The following is a 15,125-nucleotide window of genomic DNA, read 5'->3' on the forward strand; positions in this document are numbered from 1 at the left end:
AGACGAGAATATGATAAAGCGCGTAGTGCAATTGCGTTGTCCAGACAGGTGATGTTTGTTGGACAGGGCTGGGAGTTGGGTTGCGTGAGCCAAATCAGGGCTTACATTCGTGCAATTAAGTTTTTTTTTTTGGATTATTGTATTCGAAAGCGACACAGCAGTTGATCGGAAACGGAACACTTAAGCCCTGTCGGAGAGCGCAAGAGATGCGTTAGCGCAGATGTTTGACACGTATAACGTTTAAGCGTTCTGTTCGGAGGTGTCGTACCGCTGGCCGTAGTCGCGGTCGCGGGGAGCACTGTCGCCGTAGCCGCCCGGGCCGGTGGGAGCAGGGTCGCGAGAGCGGGGACCATCGCGGTCACCACCACGGTCGTATCCACCACCACGACGGTCTTCGCGACCGCCACCGTAGCCACGGTCACGGTCCTCACGAGCGCCGTAGCGGTCACCGCCGCGGTCACCGCCGCGGTCACCGCCGCGGCCACCACCGTTGCTGCCACCGTACGGGTCGTCACGGTCACGACGGTCGTAACCGCCACGGTCATCACGGAAACCACGGTCACCACCGCGGTCGCCACGGTCGTAGCCACGGTCGTAGCCACCACCACGATCGTAGCCGCGGTCGTCACGGTAGCTGCGGTCGTATCCACCGCCGCGCTCTTCGTAGCGACGGTCGTAGCCACGGTACCGGTAAGGGTCGTCACGGCCACCACCGTAGCCACCGCTGTAGCCACCTCCACCACCGCCACCACCACCACCACGGCGGCGGTCATCACCTCTGTCGAAGCGGCCGCCACCACGGGGGTCTATGATGACGAGAATGTTAGTCAAGTGTCGCGTGACAAGACAACAAGAAAAGACACGGAAATCAATTCAGAGAGTGCCAGCTACATACCTCTCTTCGGGGGACCGAAGTATTTGCCAGGGGTGGGCGTGCGGGGGCGGGCCCGGCGGGCCTTCTCAATGCTGAGCGAGCGGCCATCGATGACCTCGCCCTGAAGGCCGTCCTTAGCGGCATCGGCCTGCTCCGACGTGACCATCTTGACGAAGCCGAAACCACGCGACTCTTTGCTGTGGGGATCGCGCATGATCTGGCACTTTTCAACCTCGCCGTACTTCTCGAACATGCGCGACACCTCAGCCTCTGACAGGCGCGGGTGGATGCCGGTCACGAAAAGGTTGGAGCCGGGGTTGACTGCACCGTCATCATCGGCATCGCCAGAACGCGAGCCGCCATTGTCTTTGGGTCTGCGACGGAGGTATCGTTAGACTGAGTGCCGTCGAATGCTCTGGAATGGAAAGATGCAGGAAACGTATCGTACCTGTCGCCGGCAGTGCCAGGGGAAGCAGAACGCCGGGGGGCACTCTCCTGGCCCTCGTCGCGACGCGGCGAAGCACTGCGCTGCTCGTCGCGCTCGTACCGAGCACCGTCATCTGGATGGAAGTTAGCATTTGAAGCGTGAGAGATAAATAAGATGAGTGTGATAGAAGACGTGATGTGTCGTCGTTTCGATGTGCAGTGGCGATGTGCCACGCAAGGATCGCGAAAAAACGTCCCAAAACAAGAAAAAAAGCCTGCAAAACAACCCCCAAAAAGGCCACAAAACGCACCTTCGAAGCGCTCACCGTTGGTGGGCTCGTAGTCCATTGCTGTACTCGCCATGTTGCTCTTGATGCGATTGATCGTGTGAGTTGTCCTGTTCTTCCTTCGACGATGATGGCGATGGAGGAGAGTATGACAGCAGACACAAACGCCAGAGGTTGAGGAGGAAGAGCGAAGAGTGAGAAAAAGGGAGGCAAAATACTGCGCAGGAAAAGTGGGGACTCTCAAAAGAGGAGCCACCTGGAGCAGGCGAGTGGATTGGGTTAGCCAAAAACAGACCAACAGCACACGGCAAGAGGATGACTGCACTGTTGACGCGCTGTGTCGTATTTGGTGGCTACAACGGCTGAGGCAAGAGTGAGTTGCTTTCTCCTTCCCTACGAAAGAGTTGGGAGCCTGCCTCTCTACAAAACGCGCGTTTGCTCTTGCCTTGTACGTTTTGAGGGATGGAAGCATTTACAGAAGCTGCGACTGAGGCAAGAAATACTCGCGGGGAAGGCGCGACTGCGTAAAACAAGCCGGTTTGCAACTACCAAACAGGAACTACTATCGTTGGAATAACAGAAGATGTAAGTGGATCTGGGGGGAAGCACCACTATCCAGCTTCTGCCCGTTTAGCAGATAATTGTTGGCGTGGGCCTGGCTAGTCCACTGTAAACCGCTAAAAGGTACCTGGACTGACCTAACATGTCCTCCTGGAAGCGTTAATTTGGAGGGCAGTTCTCCCCTTCACTTGTCGTAATCGGACCCACAAATGACACATCTGCGTCACCAGTATCTTTTAGTCGTTATATCCTATACGTAGGAACTCACCACAACCTGCATGCTTCGTGATTGCTCTAGATGTTGTTTCAACCCGTGTTTAGTCGAAATAACCACCCTTACATCTTCTGCACCCCTACATAGCGCACTTCCCGCCATCTGCCTCGTTGCCGTATCTTGTTTGGACCCAGACCCAGGCACTTGAAAATGACGACGGTGAAGGCATCCCACCTGTCTCGAGACAAGGGATACCGCTGAGAGACATACCGCGTGTGCGACGCCATGCATAAGACACAATGGCAGGCAAACTCACCTTCCCTAGCATATATTTGCTACCAGGCCGCCTCCCAACAGACGAGTTTGAAACGCTGCAGAAACAGATCCCATCATTAACGACCGACGCAAGCAAAGCGGACATCTTTTTGGGCACGCTGTCGAACAAAGAGAGAGCCCAGTTTGAGCTGAGGCGCCTCGGCATTGCGACGATTGAACTGCGAAAGCCCGGAAAGAGGGCCAGGTCTGCGCCAACGCGAACGCCGGCTGCTGCCCCTCCGGCTGCAAAACGGAGGAAGCTCGGTGGCCGATCTCCGGTGCCGATCGTCATATCGAGCTCGTCGGACGACGACGGCGTCCAGGTTGTAGCACCACCAGAGCCCATTCTGAAAGTAGTCAAGCTTTCTTGGTTTACGGACTCGGTCGCTCGTGGCGAGGTCCTCCCTTTGGACGACGGATACATGGTCTACGAAGGCCGTAGGGTGCAGCCAGAGCCGACAGTAGAGCCGTCCACATTCTCATCCCCAGTGCCAAGGTCGGACGACATCCTGCAGCGCGCACAGGCCGACGCTGCGGCTGCTGGCGGCCACGGCAGCGCGCCTTTCCAGTCGCCACGCAGGACTAAGCTCGACACCGGAGCACCACTACCGCGGCCGTCGTTGATTCGGCAGTCGACTTCGGACATGGACGAGATGCAAACGCTACCACCCATCCCCGACTTTTTGCACACCACCTACTCGTGCCAGCGGTCAACGCCCGTGCACTGCCCAAACGACAAGTTTGTCGACGCGCTCAAGACCATCCGCGTGGCGAGGCAGCTCACGGGCGACAAGATTGGCATCCGGGCGTACTCGACGGCCATTGCCACGATCGCCGCCTACCCGTACAAGCTGTCCACGCCCCGCGAAGTCAGCCGCCTGCGGGGGTGCGGGCCCAAGACGGCCGAGCTGTTCCGCGAGTTCCAGGCCAACGGTGGGCACGTGCGTGAAGCCGAGACCGACGAGACCGACGCGCGGCTGGCGGTCCTGCGTCTCTTTTACAACATTTGGGGCGTGGCCGATACCACGGCACGCGCATTCTACAACAAGGGCTGGCGGGACCTCGACGACGTGATCGAGTACGGCTGGGCAGAGCTGACGCGGGTGCAGCAGATTGGCGTCAAGTACTACGACGAACTGCAGGACCCGCTGACGCGCGTGCAAGTCGAAGCCATTGCCGATCGGGTGTTGCAGCACGCCACCAACCTGCAGGAGGGGTTCCAGATGGTGATTGTGGGCGGCTACCGCCGGGGTAAGGAGCTCAGCGGCGACGTCGACATTCTCATCAGCCACCCAGACGAGGCGGCGACACATCTCTTCATTGGACGGCTTGTTCTATCGCTTGAGCAGGCCGGGCTGGTGACGCATACCCTGACACTCAGCACAGCCAATTCGGAGCGCGGCCAAGAGGCGGTGAGCTGGAAAGGGAATGCGCCCAAGCACAACCTCGACTCGCAAAGCGGCGGCGGCGGCGGCGGCGGCGGCGGTGGCGGGTTTGACACACTTGACAAAGCACTGGTGGTCTGGCAGGAGCCGATGGAAGCGGAAGACGGGGAAGAGGACGCCAAAACAGATGCGGAACCAGCGAAGAAAAAAAACACCAACCCACACCGTCGGGTGGACATTATCGTGTCGCCGTGGAAGACAGTCGGGTGCGCCGTGCTCGGCTGGTCCAGTGGGACGACGTTCCAACGTGACCTGCGGCGGTATTGCAAGTACGAAAAGGGCCTGCGCTTCGACAGCAGCGGCGCGCGCAGCAGAACGGACGGATCGGTGGTGGACTTGGAAGGGTACTATGGGGGCGACCCTGCGCCGGATATGCTGACAGCCGAGCGGCGTGTGTTTGACGCGCTTGGGCTGGAGTTTCGTCCGCCGAACGAGCGGTGCACTGGATGATCAGATGTTGACTGAGCGGGATGAGCCGGCTGGTGTTGGAAAACATTGCCTAACCTGACCAGGCATGTGGACGGGCAGTACGGGTGCGCTGCGATGGCGCCAGGCGTGTCCGTAAGCACGCCATTGGAGTTGCCATTTGCGCCCGTTGTGCTTATGCGGCAACGCCAGACAACGAGGCTCCAGACGGAGCGAATAAGCACTGTCGATTTAAGGTTTTCGAGTGACACGTTGCCGCAGCCTGGTCATTATCTAGCTTGCCATCACAGCCTTGTCCCTGGCTATCACGAGATGCTGTATTTGGCGTTGATATTTTCATTCAATCGCATTGCCCTTTTTCGCGCATTTTTTTCACGTACAGCTTGTGAGACGATACACATGGCAAACATGGCAAACATCGCATACATCTGCCGATCCACACATCCCTCACCCGGAGACTTTTCCTGCCTTGCTGAAAAATCAATGCCAATTTAACTGGAGCGGCGGAACCACAGAAGTATAAAGAAGGCTTTCGGCTTGTTTCCGCGCCTGCTGCGACCGGCCCCCCTTATGGTGTTCCATTTTGCTCTGGAACCGCGTGCCATAGGGAGACAGCGGCAGGAGCGCACTGCAAGTCTGGGGGCTTTCAACACCAGATTGGGCAAGAGCAAAAACTGTCCGCCCCGTCGGCGATTCGGACGAATATATGTCCCTGCTGCAAACGACTGCAAAACAAAGCACCAAGCGATCAGCGACGAGAAACAAACACAATATGAAGCCGTCTGAACATAACGGACAGAGGAGAGGCCATTCGGGTCTTTAATAAGAGCAAGCTATCATTCTTACATTACACAGCAAGTCATGAGACAGCCTCGTATTGTGGCCGCGACGACGTCCGTAGAGTCGCACCTTCCCAAGTCTGTGTACTACGTGTAACGCTTTGGCGAGTCGGAGCGGGAGCAAACGGAGCGCGAGTCAGTCCGTCCGTGGGTGTTACCTTTTTTTTTTTGGCAGGAACTGGGGGTCACTATGAGCCGCACACCGTGTCTAGGCAAAACATACATGTCGTACACTCGGCGGCGCAACTTTCTAAGAGGCACTTACGCCATCCTGAAGCCTATGCCTGAACCCGTACTACGCGCCACGGGCCATTGGCGGCTCGCTAAATCTCAACCAGCGAATGCCCCGACGCCACCAGGGCGAGCCAGTAGCTCGACCCGTCGTTTTGGGGACGTCTTTACCTTTAGGGGTTTGGGAAATCGAGGGCCGCACAGACAAGACTTGTTTTCATATTTCGGGGCTCCGTTTTCCTTCATTCGGCACATGAGGCAAGAGACAGCGGCTAGACGCCCCTTTGTAGCCTCCACGTCGTTGAATATTAAACAGCCGGCCAGCCCTCCACTCCCTCTAGGCCGAGGTTTGACTTCTGCTTCTTGTTTGCTACTCTTTTTTTTACCTGGTTCTTGGACTTCTTTACCTTTTGCCCATCTTCAGTATTCAACTAGCATCTCGTTTTGTTCTGCAAACTAGCCAGCATCGTACATACGTTCCAAAAGCTGCATCATGTCTCTTACCATCCAAGTCCCGGCCGAATATGGGTAGGTCCTTTCTCGCATTTGTTTACTCACTCTTGCTTTGTCTGTTTGGCCTCTTTCTTGTCGTCCCTGTTTCCCGTTTCCCTGCAACTGCGACTATCGTTACGTTGCCCTGCACCAGCTCACACGTCTCCAAATAGCTACGTCTTCGGCGCCGCCACGGCCATCTTCTTCGTCAACGCCTACCACTCCATGTTGACCGGCACTTACCGCAGGGCCGCCAAGATCCCGTACCCCAACTGCTACGCCAGCGCGGAGCTCGCCCAGAAGGACAACGCCGCCTTCCAGTTTAACTGTGGTATGTCTCTCCGTATTTGTCCTTCTGCCCTCCGCCAGTCTGCGACCCTGCCACCTTTATTGCTCCGAAAAGGCAGGCCAGGGCTGCGTTGCCTCGCGTCAGTAGCTAACTTAGGTCCCCAAACAGCCCAAAGAGCCCATGCCAACTTCGGTGAGAACCTGCCGACCTTCCTGGGCGCCCTCTTCATCAGCGGCCTCCGGTTCCCCATCCTGAGCGCCAGCGCCGGCGTCGCCTGGGCCATTGCCCGTGTCCTGTACGCTCGCGGCTACGTCAAGAACGGTCCCAAGGGCCGTCACATGTAAGTTCTTCTGTGCCTCCTGTGCCTTAGTTACCCTACGTGCCTGTCTTTTGTCCAAAGATCGAGCAGTGGCCGGACTCGTCGAGAACATTTTGCTAATACAACAAGTGGTACCGTTCACTACGTCCTCGATGTGGCCTTGAAGCTAGCGTCTGCCTACACGGCCTACACCTTCATCCAGCCCTTGCTGTAAGCCGCACGCTGTAGCTTGCTGTATGTTCGGCCGGTGGGATTTCTAGTCGAGGTGGTGCTCTCCTACAGAGAGAGCAGCATGTGGTTCTCTTTTGGTGATGCAATCGGAAATTTTAAATTTGGAGTATAAAAACAACAAAAAAAGAGCAATTATAAACACAACATGCACTACTTTGGCAGGTGTCGTCGTGTAAGTGAGAGCACGTAAGCACGTTGGCAGTCATCCTGTAAGACGAGCCAAATTCCGTCCGACGACAAGGCGAGGCTGGGCTGCTCCCGCCATTGGGATTGGCGGAGCCCTTCGGAGAGCAGAACATGTGACTTTCGCCCGTTCCTCCCCGTTCCTCCCCTGTGTCTTTCCCACTAAAATGATAACAGCTGGCTTGTTTGTAGACCCACTTTTAGCTCACCTTGTTGTCCTCCCGAATTTGCTGAGCCACAGGCAGACGCCACGCTGCTACAGCTCTCGGATCCCCTGTAGCGACGGTTGCTGTGTAATTACTCCCCTCCTAATTGCAAACTACGACTGCATACCAAGTTGCTGGCGCCTTCTGTTGACAGGCCCTGTTGACAGCCCCCGCCACCCCTGAAGAGCTGCACCAAGAGGGGCAAGAGACACCAACACAGAGCTTTGCGCCACAGTCCAGCAGAGTCCAGCCCAGAAGACCAAACTGGCCTCGACCGCCCAACACGGGAAGGAACCCACTCCACACACAATATCGCCATCCAACCATCACCGCCGCTGTCGTCGCCGCCTCTCCTCCTCCCCTTTCCTGCTCCCCACGACCCTACTAGACACTTGTCCCATTGCTTCCCAGCAGCTTGTTCCCGGTGCAGTGTCCGTCGTCCATTGCTGCCTGCCATTTGCACTTTTCCTGTTTGCTCGCTCGTTGCAGCTGCATCTCGTCGTTTTCTCTGCTCGACTCGTCCTTTCTGTCGAACGAAACGGTTGACGCATCATCGCCTGACATTGTCGCCCGATTCAAGATACCGCGGCTCTCCTACCTGTCTCGTCCTTCGCCTATCGCATGCCGATATCCCCTTGTCCGGTTGCTCAACACACAAAGCCACACGCCGCGACCGGATTCATACCCCCCCTTTGCCTACCGGACCGTGAAATAAAGCAAGACTCCCACCGCCCCTTCGCTGAAGATGGACTACGAAGCTCTGAAGGAGCAGTGGAGCGAGGTCGAGGATCGTGATGGTGTCCGCCTGAGCTGGAACGTGTTCCCTAGCACGCGCATGGTGAGTTTGCTACAGCCATGGTGCTGTTTTGATCGGCAGTACCGCCGCCCCTTTGAGCCCCTTTGATATTTTATGTGCCGTTGGCTAACCGGCTCGTGCCTTCGTATCGTCTCGCGTACAGGAAGCATCGCGTCTCGTCGTTCCCATTGGCGCCCTTTACACGCCGCTCAAGGAAAAGCCCGACACGCCGCTGCTGCAGTTTGAGCCCGTCACCTGCAAGCAGCCCTGCCGCTCCGTGCTCAACCCCTTCTGGTGAGTGAGACTGGTATGGGATTGGTATTGCGAGCAACGCAACGAGTGGGCATGGAGGAATGATGCTAACCCCAACCCCAATTTCAACAGCCAAGTCGACGTGCGTGCCCGCCTTTGGGTCTGTCCCTTTTGTCTGTCGCGCAACCCGCTGCCGCCGCACTACAAGGACATCACCGCCAACGCCATCCCGCCCGAGCTGCACCCGTCTAACACCACCATCGAGTACCGGCTGTCGCGCCCGGCCCAGAACCCGCCCATCTTCCTCTATGTTGTCGACATGTGCCAGGAGGAGGACAGCTTGGCGGCCCTCAAGGAGTCGCTGGTCATGAGCCTGAGCCTGCTGCCTGAAAACGCCCTGGTCGGCCTCATCACCTTTGGCACCATGGTACGTTGTTTTGAGTCTATAGCGAGTGCGCCCTTGTGCTAACACCACCCTCCACCCCAGACCCAAGTCCACGAGATCGGTTACGCCGAGTGCGCCAAGTCCTACGTGTTCCGTGGCAGCAAGGAGTACACCCCGAAGCAGGTCCAGGAAATGCTTGGCCTCGGCCAGCCCATCATGCGCCCAGGCATGCAGCCTGGCCGCCCCAACATGCCCCTAGGCCCCGCCGCCCGCTTCCTGCTCCCCGTCCAGCAGGGCGAGTTCCAGCTCACCAAGGCCCTCGAGCAGCTCCAAAAGGACCCTTGGCCCGTCGCTAATGACCGCCGCAGCCTGCGCTGCTCCGGTGTGGCCATCAGCGTCGCCGTCAGCCTGCTCGAGTCCTCCTTCCAGAACTCAGGCGCCCGCGTCATGGTCTTCACCGGTGGCCCGGCCACCGAGGGCCCCGGCATGGTCGTGGGCCCCGAGCTGCGTGAGCCCATCCGCTCGCACCACGACATCGACCGCGACAGCGCCAAGAACTACAAGAAGGCCCTCAAGTTCTACGACAACCTGGCCAAGCGCACCGCCCACAACGGCCACATCATCGACATCTTCGCCGGCTGTCTGGACCAGGTCGGTCTGCTCGAAATGAAGGGGCTGAGCAACTCCACGGGCGGCCACATGATCCTGACGGACAGCTTCACGTCCGCCATGTTCAAGCAGTCGTTTGTGCGCGTGTTTGAAAAGGACGGCGACGACAACCTGCTCATGGGCTTCAACGCGGTCCTCGAGGTGCTGACCACAAAGGAGCTCAAGGTCACGGGCCTCATCGGCCACGGTGTGTCCCTCAACAAGAAGTCGACGTCGGTGGGCGAGACGGAGATCGGCATGGGCAACACGTGCGCATGGAAGATGTGCGGCATCGACCCGAGCGCCAGCTACGGCATCTACTTTGAGATTGCCCAGGGCGGCCCGTCCCAGATCCAGCAGGGCCCGCAGAAAGGCATGATGCAGTTCCTGACCTACTACCAGCACTCGTCCGGCCAGTTCCACCTCCGCGTCACCACCATTGCCCGGAATCTCAGCGGGCCGGCCGGCGACCCCACCCTCGCCCACTCGTTCGACCAGGAAGCGGCTGCCGTGCTCATGTCGCGTATTGCCGTCTTCAAGGCCGAGGTCGACGACGGCCCGGATGTCCTGCGCTGGGTCGACCGCATGCTGATCCGCCTGTGCTCGCGCTTCGCCGACTACCGGAAAGACGACCCGTCCTCCTTCCGCCTGGAGAAAAACTTCACCCTCTACCCACAATTCATGTTCCATCTGCGGCGAAGCCAGTTCCTGCAGGTCTTTAACAACTCGCCCGATGAGACCGCGTTCTATCGGCACGTGCTGAACCATGAGGACGTCAGCAATTCACTGGTCATGATCCAGCCCACCCTGGATTCCTACACCTTTGATCAGGACGGCGGCCTGCCCGTGCTCCTGGACTCGGCCTCCATCCAACCCACCCACATCCTCCTCCTCGACACCTTCTTCCACATCCTCATCTTCCACGGCGAGACCGTCGCCCAGTGGCGGAAAGCCGGGTACCAGAACCAGGAGGGCTATGAGAACTTTGCCGCATTACTGGAGCAGCCAAAGGAAGACGCAAGAGTATGTTGCCCTGCCCTTGATTTGTAACGTTGTTTTTTGTTCCGCTGTGCCATGTCTTCTAACTCACCACAGGACCTCATCACGGATCGTTTCCCTCTGCCTCGGTTCATTGTTTGTGACGCTGGTGGCTCGCAGGCCCGTTTCCTGTTGTCCAAGCTGAACCCGTCGACGACACACACTACGGGTGCCTATGGTGGCGTCGGCGCCCAGACAGCGCAGACCATCTTCACCGATGACGTGTCGCTGCAGACCTTTATGGACCATTTGATGAAGCTGGCTGTGAGCGGCACGAACTAATGACACTGGGCGGTTTGTATAGAGAAGTGTTGCTTTGTGCTTTCCTTTCGTTTTCATTTTTTCGTCCTGTAGCCTCCTTTGTAGAAGTCGGAGAAAAAAATAAGCGGGAGGATTAGTTTTGTTTTCATTCATCATACGAGTTGCCTTTGTATTTCAAGCCCTTTAAAAATGAAGCTCTTGTACCAGAGGGGAGTATGGAGTATTGCCCGTACAGAAGTATTCCGTACAGAAGTATTGCATCCGCTTCGGAACTGATGCGTTCATGTTAGCGTTTCATTACATAAGCAAAGCCACATGTGGCTTGGTCTTGAACAAGAAGCAATCTTGTTCCTCATTGGCTGGTTTGGAAAGGTCAAAAATTATTGTACCCCACTCAGCCCTGAAGACCGCACAGAATTTTTTTCCTGCGCCCTCGTTCTCTGCGCCGGATTTGCCTGCTGGCCCGCGCAACAGCCAGGGCCCCACTGTTTTCCTCAAATCGCAAGCCCCGTATGGATTTTTTAGGAGGGCAGTAGCCTTTTTGGCAGTAATTTTTTTCCCCCTGGTCCTCACCACCCCCCGTTTCGATTTGAGGATTTTACAGTCTCCTCGTTCTTTTTCGTTGTCGACCATCCCGCAAAACGGCTCTTCTTCTTCACCTTCCCACGATAATCATCACACCTGCCAGAGTGCATTTTTTTCGTTACAACAAACCGTCAAAATGCGTACGTCCAGCCCTATCCTTGCTTCCTCTCCCGATTTCGGTCCTGTCGTCGATCCATGTCGACCTTTCATCGTCGACGACAGTCGATGTTGTCATCCAATTGCGAGCGTCTTCTAACAATATGCAGCGCCGAAGGTCGACCCCAACGAGATCAAGATCATGTATGCACCGCTCCCTGCCTCCCACCTCCTTCCAGCGACAAACTGTCTTGTCGACGATTTCCCCACGACTATCCGCGACGATATTGAAAAGACAGCGAGAAAAGAGAAAAAACAGAGACTGGAAATACTAACGTTTGCGAATTAGCCACCTGAGAGCGACGGGTGGTGAGGTCGGCGCCTCCTCGGCGCTGGCTCCCAAGATCGGTCCTCTGGGTCTGTCCCCCAAGAAGGTCGGCGAAGATATCGCCAAGGCCACTGGTGACTGGGTACGTTGACGACGCGATGGAGAGGAAGGAGGCTGCACCGGAAGGCGGCATGGTTGCGGTCCGAGTTTTCGACACTCGGAGACAAGGGCAGGGATCGCGATTGAGGATGTGAAGGAGGGGGACCAGAACGAATCAACGGTTCAAAGACTCCAAAGATACAGTGGCTAACACACACTACAGAAGGGTCTGCGCGTGACCGTCAAGCTCACGATCCAAAACCGGCAAGCCGCTGTGTCGGTTGTCCCGACTGCGTCTTCTCTGATCATCCGCGCGCTGAAGGAGCCCCCACGGGACCGCAAGAAGCAGAAGGACATCAAGCACAACAAGTCGATTCCTCTGGACGAGGTCATTGACATTGCCCGGACAATGCGCTACAAGTCTTTTGCCAAGGAGCTCAAGGGCACTGTCAAGGAGATTCTCGGCACTGCCTTCTCCGTCGGCTGCCAGGTCGACGGCAAGCCGCCACAGGACGTGATCGAGGCCATCGATGCCGGCGAGATTGACATTCCCGAGGAGTAAAGAGAAAAAAATGACAATACGACAAATTTTTCAAGATACAAAAGGTGGTCGACGACTTTGACTTTTGACGCAGGTGGGGACGGAAACGTTGTGTAACGGGTTTCTTGGCATTCCGAAACAAATGGAAAGGAGTTCAGGATTTTCTCCTTTACCTAGACTCTTCTCGTTGTGTTTTTCTGGGTTTGCTCTTCATCCCGGACCAATTTTCTTCCCTCTTTCTTTACTCCCTCTCTCTCACTCTCCGCCATTCTCCCTCGGCCTACTTATCACGCTCCTCTTTTCACTCTCTCGCCGAAAGGAAGGCACTTCTCCCGAACCTCTTCGATTCATCCGCCCACCAAAACAGAAACGAAACGACGACAAACAGGAGACATTAGCTTCGCTTTTCGGCAGTAAGAAATTTTTATACCGGATTTCAATGTTATTTTACCATACCAGCAAACAGAAAAGGAAGTTAAAAGGAAAGGAAAGGAGCAACTACGAAAAACGAGACAAGATACAAACAAAAAAAAGTGCAAAAACAAACTTTTTCTATTACAGGTTCTCTCGGTGATTTTGCGATATCCGATGTTTCTTCGACAAACGCATTCCCTTTAGGTTTAAAGTTGGACGGGCCGGGCGAAGCAAAGCGATGGAGGGTGGGACACGATCATCGAGACAGGAGTTGAAATCGGGCATGGGCGACTGCACTTTGATGCTGTTATTTCAAGCTCTCTTGTCTCGACATGTCCTTGCCTTTCACCTGACGGCATCCGCTCATGCCATTGCTTCTTTCCGTGTCAAAACCAACAGCCCCCATGGTGCCCCTGTTCTGCGCACATTTGCATTACTCCTGGTCTACACTCTGAATTACGCCGCGCTCCCATGGTGTTTTTCAATTTTGGTACTTAGGAAGATTGAAGCGTCCTATTACTCACCGCGGCTTTCTGTGTAAAGAAGTGAAAGTTGAGGTCCATCATCCAGGACAACATTTTTTTTTTTGGAGGCACCCTTCTGTCTCAAACCGTTTGCCGCCTTTCTCACCCACGTAGCTCTTGGGCCGTCAGCCTTGTGCGCCTGTCGTTGTTAAGTACGTCGTAAAAAGGCCTTCTCGTAGGGATTTGACTGTATGCTTCTGCAAGTATGGTTTGACAAGGCCAACTCAGACGTAGCGTACCACAACCTTGCGTGTATCAACAGGCTGGTAGCTGGTGGCAAAGTGAGTGCCTTTTGACTGTCCTCCCGCGCATCAGTCGCACAGCCTCGTCATGTTTTGTCATTTTATATCAGACGTAGGTTTGTCCGTAAAAGTGAGCGTTGTTCAAACAACGTTGCACCGAGCTCCCCGGCTGTTTTGAATTACATCATCGTCATTGCTGCCAGACGGCTCATGGTCTTGTCAACGACTGGTGCCCGACATGGCTGCCATTCGCTCTCCGGCATCTTATATGCAGAGACTCGTTTTTATTCAAGACCTGTCGCTCCCAGGCACATATTTATGCTCTTTACGCCTTCGCGACTGTTTCGTTCACACCTTATTTATAATTTACACATCTCCCCACACACTCTCATCCAAACACGTAAATATGCAGCTGTGCCTCAACAACACTCGGGACGCAAAAGCCTGGCAGTGGCGGCGTCTTGTTTATGATGACTTGGGTAGAGAACGTAGTGGTGTTCCCGATAGCACATCCCACCTCACACTAGGCCTCTCTGCCCAACCAGTTTCTTCGGAGCAAATAAATAAGATGCTCTACTCATATGCAGTCGTACCACATAAACACGCTCCCACACCCAATTCGCCGCATCCTACACCCCCCCTTGGCCCAAATTAACCGTCCCGCCTCCATCGCATTTCAAGCAGACGGCAGCCCAAGGGGTCAGATGTAGGTAAGTGGGTGTCATTATCAGACGGCGACAGCAAATTATGTTCTGTGAGCGAGGGACTGGCCGAGGGGTCGTGTCGGTGCATCGATGCTAGCTGGAAAGACAAGATAGATCGACCGAAGCCGTTGGTCTGGGGGGAGCCAAGACAGAGTTGGAAACAGTAGCCGACAGTGGACAATGGGACCGCCGGTTGAGCTGCAGAGGCAGCCATGAAAAGAAGATATCAGGGACACACAAAAGAGGCACAAGGAAACGGCACGGGAAGTGGAGGGATGGAGGGGGCCACGGGCGGCCGCACCTTTGGCGAGCAGCCCGTGCTGTTTTATCTACCCGCGTTGGCGATCAAGCTTGCTCCACGGTATTATGCGTTTCCGCTTTGTCGGCTTGCCTCTTTATATCTTCCCTCTTCCTTTGCTCGCTCCTTTATGGGTGGAGGGGGGATTTGACACGCACATGTTGCCCTCGTGCCTTATTTACAAAACTGTTGCACGAAACGGGCCCATGATACGAAGCAAAGAAGACACGCCTTCAATCTGCAGGTGTGATTTCGCCTCGCATGCGGCGAGGACATGGCAGTTCAGCTCACCCGCTTCAAAAGGTCCTATCTCTCTCTGTTTCCTACATGTCTCGCTTTTTTATGTATATTTCTCGAATTGGATTGGTCTCCTTTTCCACCGAAAAGATTTGCTTAGTTGGATCCTCGACTTTGTCAAGTGTATGGTCATCGATCCAGAATAGAGTCGCTCGCCAAAGTTAAACAACACCTTTGGTGATGAAGACAAAGGCAGTACCCCGTATTGCCAAAACATCTCGAAGAAAAGACGGAAGCGCCCGTCGAATGTCGTAGAACGTATCAAAAGATGATGAACGA

General features: G+C 55.7%; 5 protein-coding genes across 5 annotated transcripts; 4 read left to right on the forward strand and 1 right to left on the reverse strand.

The window, feature by feature from the left end:
* Positions 1-240: 240 nt before the first annotated feature.
* Positions 241-1,663, reverse strand: SPBR_05918 (uncharacterized protein; the record flags this gene model as incomplete). Its single annotated transcript, XM_040764181.1, has 4 exons — positions 241-806; positions 896-1,248; positions 1,323-1,434; positions 1,612-1,663. The coding sequence occupies 4 exons, from the start codon at positions 1,661-1,663 to the stop codon at positions 241-243; spliced, it is 1,083 nt and encodes a 360-aa protein (XP_040622278.1).
* A 998-nt stretch (positions 1,664-2,661) lies between these two features.
* Positions 2,662-4,572, forward strand: SPBR_05742 (DNA polymerase lambda subunit; the record flags this gene model as incomplete). The annotated part of the gene is made up of 1 exon (XM_040764005.1): positions 2,662-4,572. The coding sequence occupies one exon, from the start codon at positions 2,662-2,664 to the stop codon at positions 4,570-4,572; it is 1,911 nt and encodes a 636-aa protein (XP_040622279.1).
* Positions 4,573-6,111: 1,539 nt separating this feature from the next.
* Positions 6,112-6,932, forward strand: SPBR_06147 (glutathione S-transferase; the record flags this gene model as incomplete). The annotated part of the gene is made up of 4 exons (XM_040764409.1): positions 6,112-6,146; positions 6,284-6,441; positions 6,568-6,739; positions 6,800-6,932. The coding sequence occupies 4 exons, from the start codon at positions 6,112-6,114 to the stop codon at positions 6,930-6,932; spliced, it is 498 nt and encodes a 165-aa protein (XP_040622280.1).
* A 1,151-nt stretch (positions 6,933-8,083) lies between these two features.
* Positions 8,084-10,739, forward strand: SPBR_05620 (protein transport protein SEC23; the record flags this gene model as incomplete). The annotated part of the gene is made up of 5 exons (XM_040763883.1): positions 8,084-8,176; positions 8,298-8,428; positions 8,519-8,813; positions 8,874-10,442; positions 10,515-10,739. The coding sequence occupies 5 exons, from the start codon at positions 8,084-8,086 to the stop codon at positions 10,737-10,739; spliced, it is 2,313 nt and encodes a 770-aa protein (XP_040622281.1).
* Positions 10,740-11,439: 700 nt separating this feature from the next.
* SPBR_06104 (large subunit ribosomal protein L12e) lies at positions 11,440-12,388 on the forward strand (the record flags this gene model as incomplete). Its single annotated transcript, XM_040764366.1, has 4 exons — positions 11,440-11,482; positions 11,570-11,603; positions 11,749-11,869; positions 12,050-12,388. The coding sequence occupies 4 exons, from the start codon at positions 11,440-11,442 to the stop codon at positions 12,386-12,388; spliced, it is 537 nt and encodes a 178-aa protein (XP_040622282.1).
* Positions 12,389-15,125: the final 2,737 nt, after the last annotated feature.

This window comes from Sporothrix brasiliensis (genome assembly GCF_000820605.1).
Source record: "Sporothrix brasiliensis 5110 chromosome Unknown Cont15, whole genome shotgun sequence".
NCBI classification, from domain to species: Eukaryota; Fungi; Ascomycota; class Sordariomycetes; order Ophiostomatales; family Ophiostomataceae; genus Sporothrix; species Sporothrix brasiliensis.